The sequence below is a fragment of the Gobius niger genome (genome assembly GCF_951799975.1).
Source record: "Gobius niger genome assembly, chromosome: 1".
Taxonomy (NCBI): Eukaryota; Metazoa; Chordata; class Actinopteri; order Gobiiformes; family Gobiidae; genus Gobius; species Gobius niger.
In genome coordinates this window covers 53227809-53234120 of record NC_136852.1, presented here as the reverse complement: position 1 = coordinate 53234120, position 6312 = coordinate 53227809, and the positions used below count along the sequence as shown (strand labels likewise).

General features: G+C 39.5%; 1 protein-coding gene across 1 annotated transcript; it reads right to left on the bottom strand.

Moving 5' to 3' along the window:
* Positions 1 to 98: 98 nt before the first annotated feature.
* Positions 99 to 5960, bottom strand: stx2b (syntaxin 2b; the record flags this gene model as incomplete). The annotated part of the gene is made up of 11 exons (XM_079571335.1): positions 99 to 139; positions 220 to 320; positions 399 to 509; positions 589 to 726; positions 797 to 870; positions 4061 to 4169; positions 4308 to 4381; positions 4463 to 4537; positions 5558 to 5657; positions 5761 to 5832; positions 5931 to 5960. 10 exons carry the CDS (start codon positions 5958 to 5960, stop codon positions 225 to 227), a joined length of 879 nt encoding a protein of 292 aa, XP_079427461.1. The 3' UTR covers positions 99 to 139; positions 220 to 224.
* Between the last annotated feature and the right edge of the window lie 352 nt (positions 5961 to 6312).

Here is a 6312-nt window from a genome sequence, read left to right as displayed (position 1 = left end):
TTACAGCATACTGTAATGTTGATTTGTAAATGGCAGTCCATCCTGCTATAGCTTCATCAGCGGAAGAGAAACAGCAGTTGTGAACCATGAAGCAGTCACATTGATGAGACGGCTCTTAGTAATGGCAAATGAGAAAAGACTGTGAAAAAAAAAACGTTTTAGATCTGTGACTGAATCATTACTTAAATTAATCCTTAATTAAATTGATACCTTGCATACCCGTCTCATTGAGGGGGCTTGGTTAGTCCAACCGAAAGACCAACGATTAGAGCAATAATGGCAACCAGGATCAGGAGGACGAAAGCAAGGATGATCATTTTCTGGAAAGACAGATAATTTCAGCTCTGGTTTATTGATGAAAATTAAACATTATGGATAAAAGCAGGTGTTGGAAGTACCCTCCGGGATCTCTTCTGGTATCTCACAGCTTTTTTAGTCTCTTCTTTTGCACGACAAATATATTCAGCTGCATTGGCAACATTGTTCTCGATATTGTTCACCATCTCCCCCTATGACAAAAGGTCATATATCGGTAAAGACACAGTAGTACCAACCTAAGCGCATGGTTTGTAATTACAAGCTTCATACTTGAGTTTCCACGAGCATGGCCATATCCATAAACATTGTGTGAAGCTCTCTGATGCTCGTCTCCAATCGTATGATGTCCTGACGCCGTGATTCGATTTCATTTAAGGCCTCGTGTGTTATTTGTGAATCCATGATGATCTAGAAGACATAAACACTTTTTTCCAAAAATGTAATTCTGTAAGGTTTATAGGCTGATATTAAAGCTTACATCAGACGTGAAGAGAGCAGGATTTCCACTTTCTAACATGTCCTCAAGTTCTTCATTTGTGGTGACTCTTCCAGCTGAAATAAAGAGACAGATCAGCTTGATTTAATGTTATTTTGTTACATAAAAAAGCTTTTCTTTATTGGAAAGCACAGATGGCAAGGCAAAAGCATTTTATTTGTAGAGCGCAATTCATACACTTCATACACAATTCTGCCTCTCTGCTCACTACAAAAATAGGCTTTGTTTATTATCATTGTAAGAACGTTGGTGATAACATCGGTGAATGTAAGCAGTGGGGCTTTAAAGGTAACCTTATAAGCAAAAAAAGTCGATATTTGTGCGAATTTGAACTTGTAGCGGCTCAGCAGCTGTATTAGAGGTCAGCGTGGCGTCTTTAGTTTCGATCATGATGGTCTCTAATGCGCTCCAAGATCAATTGCTTTGTTGGTTTTCTGGGGAGAGGGTCCGTCAGCAGTGAAAACCTTCCAAACAGTTGATCCTGGAGTGTCCTACAGACCACTGTGACAGAAAGTAAAGGCGCCATGCTGACCACTCATACAGCCACTGAGTCACTACAAGGTCAAACACGCACAAATATCAACTTTATTTTTCCACATAAAAAGTTGCATAATGCTTCTTTAAGTGCGGATTTACACAACTGATACCTACAGTATCACTTTTAGGTTCTAAAAGTGATACTGTAACACGAGTAGACACAATGAACGTTACTAAGTTGATACCTTGCATATTCGTATGGAGGGCTCTGACCAGGGGCTTCCAAGGAGCTTTAAAGGGGCATTATGCAACTTTTTATGCAAATAAAAAGTGGATGTTTGTGCGAATTTGAACTTGTAGCGACTCAGCGGCAGATCTGAGTGAAAGGGGGTGAAGAGCGAGGAAAGATGCACAGCAAGCTGTCAGAGCTGACACAAACCCACAACGCTGAGGACACAACACTTCTATATGTGCGGCACCCTTAACCACTAGACCAGGGGCTTCCAAAATTTCTAGGCCACAATCCCCAAATATCAATGCCAACAACTCAGGACTCCCACAGTAAAATGAAATTAGTGCTCGTACTAATTTCAAGACTCACAACATAAAAAAATAAAATATTTTGCCCATGCGATTGTATGATGGGTTAAACGAGGTACTCCGATAAAGCCTCTTTTTTTCAAAACATTTACAATCTGGGTTTGTAATATCTATTCTTGTTGTCTGTGTTGTTATCTGATGTAATTGACTCAAAACAGTTTAAAATTGCAAAATGAATGAAGCTTCATTGTTTAAAATTGTATCTCCACTTTGGGAACCAATGCATTACACACACGATTTAAAAGCACACTGTGTAACATCTTGGATTCTACTGCCATCAAAAAACAAGCTCCTAATGAGCAGATAGTCAGTAAATAAAGCCTCATGTCAGGTCTGAGGAGAGGTGATCCACTCACAACAAAGACACAGGTTTATTTGGTCTTTCATTTAGGGATTTTTCAACAGTAAAAAGATCTGTAATTAATAAATATGATTGCATCTTATTCTATGTATTTACTGAAATGTTACACAGTTCAAACTGGCACAGTCATAGCTTAGTAATAGGATGGAAATAGCATTGTACAGTCATAGCATTGCATAATGTTATTGATAATATTATGTTAATTAGATGGAAACTGGACACACACACAAGTTATTTCCATAGGACTATGGAAATAAGTTATATAACCCTAACCCAGCATAATGTTACTATCCAGGAAACATGGATAGTATTTTGAAACAGGGTGTCATTCCTTGTTCTTCCTCATATTACCTTGTTATAACTGTACTGTAAAAGTCAAGTGCAACCATTTGTTTATCTCAACTGTAGTGAAAAGATTCCTACTGAATTCTACTGATAGTAAATAGAAAGTTACATCTGAGCCAGTTGCTTCATACACAAAGCAATTACAACTCAATGACCAGAAATTACATAGAGCTACTGAGTCACATGTGCATGTCTTCCTTGTTTGCTGTTTTGTGGGTAATGTGAGCTTTCGTGGCCAAGACTAGAACAGCGAAAGGTACAAAGGAAAGTTCCAGCCTATAAAAAGGATTGTTTCTCTTCCTGATGCCACCCCCTCGTCTCACTAGAGCCTCCCAAGAGAGACAGATCTCTGTGCAGGTGCTGCCACACTCCCTCCTTTCACTTTATTCCTTGGAGACACTGAGCCAAACACATAAAAACATGGAAATGTAAGAGATAAATAAACGCATGATCCAACAGGAGATGCTAGCTGAGCTGTTAAAACTATGAAGGGCTTTCTGACATGAATAAATGTAAATAAGCGACGTAAAGCACTTGGATATCACATGAACAAGTCAAAAGCAGGTGAATAGTGTTACTGTCGCCCGGGCAACACAAACAGAGCCGGGCGTCTCTAGTATCAGCTCCTATGACTGCACTGAGCTGCGTTTCTCATTAAAGCTGCCACTGGGACAGAGGGAGACGTGTTTAATATCGTTCCTCTCCGTCTGCGGCCACACACAAGTACATTTACTAGTACATTTTATACTGTACAAAAGACACATAATTGTTTGTGGATTATGGTAGAGATTGACATTGTGCTGTCATGACTGCTTCACACTCTCCCTTAATCAATGGAGATGTTAAAATGTAAAATATCTACCAGTAGTGACCCTGTTCTGCTGCTATTTTTGCAGTATTGTTTGTCTTTTCTGTTAACTCTTATGTTGACGCATTTCACAGACACAATCCATTTACAGCTGTACATGTAGCCGTGGTTTATTCCCAGTTATATAACACATATTTACCTCTTTCTCTCCATGCAATTTTAAATAAATCAGAGATTGTTCTACATCTACAAATTCCCACTTGTCAATTTATTAACCTCTTAACCCCCACCTACATAAGTACATTTTCTCCAGTTATTATCCAGGTATCCAGGCATTTCCCAAATCTAAAAGCTTCCTGAAAAAAGCGTCCAAAGAGCGACAACGACGTGAGAAAAAAGTAACAAAATGAGACAAAAAAAGTGGCGACAATGCAGCAACAACGCATCGAGACACGAGGAAAAATCTTAGATCAGTTTTGTAGGTCTTAGCTTTCAACTACACTGGCCTGTAGACTGTAAGACATTTTTAGATTTGGCTAAAGCCGAACTGGAGACAATGCACTCAGTTAAAGTGGGGGTTAACAGGTTAATTCATTTAACCAGAAGGAGAACTGATCGAAACTGAAAATGATCCAGTTTTATCACATTTGCTTACTTATCTCCAATTGTCTCTGTATCCGCCCTTTGCTCCGCTCTCTGAAGGACACTTGTGTCTCGTTGTATTGGGTCATGACCTCCACAAACTTCCTGGACAGCACTGTATGCTGTGGAGAACAACGAAACATCCCCAGTGCAGTTATAACAAACGCTGTATTCGTAAATGTGTAACTCATCAACAAATGAATGGGTTTGGATGATTTAATGGCCATAACAAGAAGTGGAAGAACATGACTTTTGCTAACCTGTGTTTTTTGGATCCTGAAATCAACAGAGGACCTGTTTACGGCATCATCTTTGGGCATACTTTGCTCCATAGCTTTAGGAAGAGGAAAAAGATTAGGGGCATTAGAAGAATTACAATCATGTTCCTAATATAATCCGTTACTATAGAACTCACTTTTTAGCTTTGTTCGAACAACATTGGCATTGCCCTTGATGTCGTTGGTCAGTGATGCTAATTGGTCTTTTGTCCCTTCACACAGAAACAGGGGGGAGAGAAAAGCATTAGCTGTTGTTTGCTTAAAAACGTACAAATGCGTCAACCAGATGGAGCCCCCTTCTTCCTGCCTACTGTAAATATTGATTGTAATGTCCATCATGTAACTTAGCAACAGCCCTTAAAAACATATTGCATAGTCACAGGAGAAAAGCCTTTTGTTTCTTTTCCCTGGTGACCAAGCACATGCCAAATTTGTCTTAACACAATATGAAACAATGACCTGCTCATGTGCTCCATCGTGATGCCAGTGAACGCATGTGTTTGGGTTGCAACTGTAAGTTCTAGAGAGTCACAAACAAGTCTATAATACACCAGCTTTTAACCTCTTAACCCCGCCTTAACCAAGAGCATTTTCTCCAGTTCAGTTTTACCCAAACCTAAAAGCTTGTAGACGGGAGCTTACAGCCTATAGACCGGAGTAATGCCTCATTTGAAAGCTAAGACCTATAACAATGGATTTTTCCTTGTGTTGTTGCCATGTCGTTGTTACTTATTAGACGTTTCGTCACATTTTTGTCTCTTTTTCTTCAAATTTTGTCTCTTTTTCTTCACATTTGTGTCTCTTTTCTTTCCTCTATGTCTCTTTTTCTTCACATTTTTGTCTCTTTTCTTTCCTTTGTCTCTTTTTCTTCACATTTGTGTCTCTTTTCTTTCCTTTATGTCTCTTTTCTTTCCTTTATGTCTCTTTTTCTTCACATTTGTGTCTCTTTTCTTTCCTTTATGTCTCTTTTTCTTCACATTTGTGTCTCTTTATCGTCCCATTTTTGTCCCTTTTTTCACTTTTGTTCCTTCACTTTTTTGCCTCTTTTTCTTCACATTTTTCTTACATTTTCATCCTTGTTTTCTTCTCGATTTGTCTACATTACTACATTAAGAAGCCTTTCGATTTGGGTAAAGCCAAATGTGAGAAAATGTGCTCGGTTCAGGTGTGGGGTTTAGTGGTTAACCACGTGTGGAAGGATTTAAAAATCCTAATGACAAGGACAAACTTACTGTCATCTGGATTTGGTGCTGAAAGGATAGTGCTGTGGATCTTCCTCACCTCATCCACCTGATAGGAGATTTTATCAATGAGCCCTCTGACCTCCTCCACCTGATGACATCAATACAACATCAATACAACATCAATACAACATCAATACAACATCACGCCATTACATTTAGACAGAGCTTCATCTACAACAGGTGACCCTTACCCTCCTGAAAAAGCTCTCCATGAACGCATCTCTATCCACCGCGACAACATCCTCGTCTCCCCGTGTCCCGCTCTGCTCGGGGGAAAACTGAAATTGAGCCACTTTATAGATTGTAGTTTTGTATCGACGTAATAAATACACTGGATATAAAGTTGTGGTAGAAAACTTACCGCGGCCAATTCAGCCAGGCGATCCTTCATCGCGTCTAATTGTCTCCGCTAATTCTGGCAAAGCGGGTCAAGTCATGACGAAAGTCTCCAAACGCGATGCGCCATGTCGCCACCTGTTAGCAGAGGTGTCGTTAGGTTTCTTCTTTGGAAAATAATGGACGATACAAGTGAGGAAATTAGGAAAATGAGTCTTAATGTTTTAGAAAGTTGCGTAGATAGGCCGCACCTTACAAACGGGAAAGAAAGAGATGTGTAATGAGCTACCGGGATACGCCTCTTTCTCTCCTGCCTATTGTCTCCCTCTGTTTACCCATGGGAGAATCTTAGGTTGTTTTTTTTTTAAAATTATGAATTCACGGCTGATAAACGATCAACGATATTT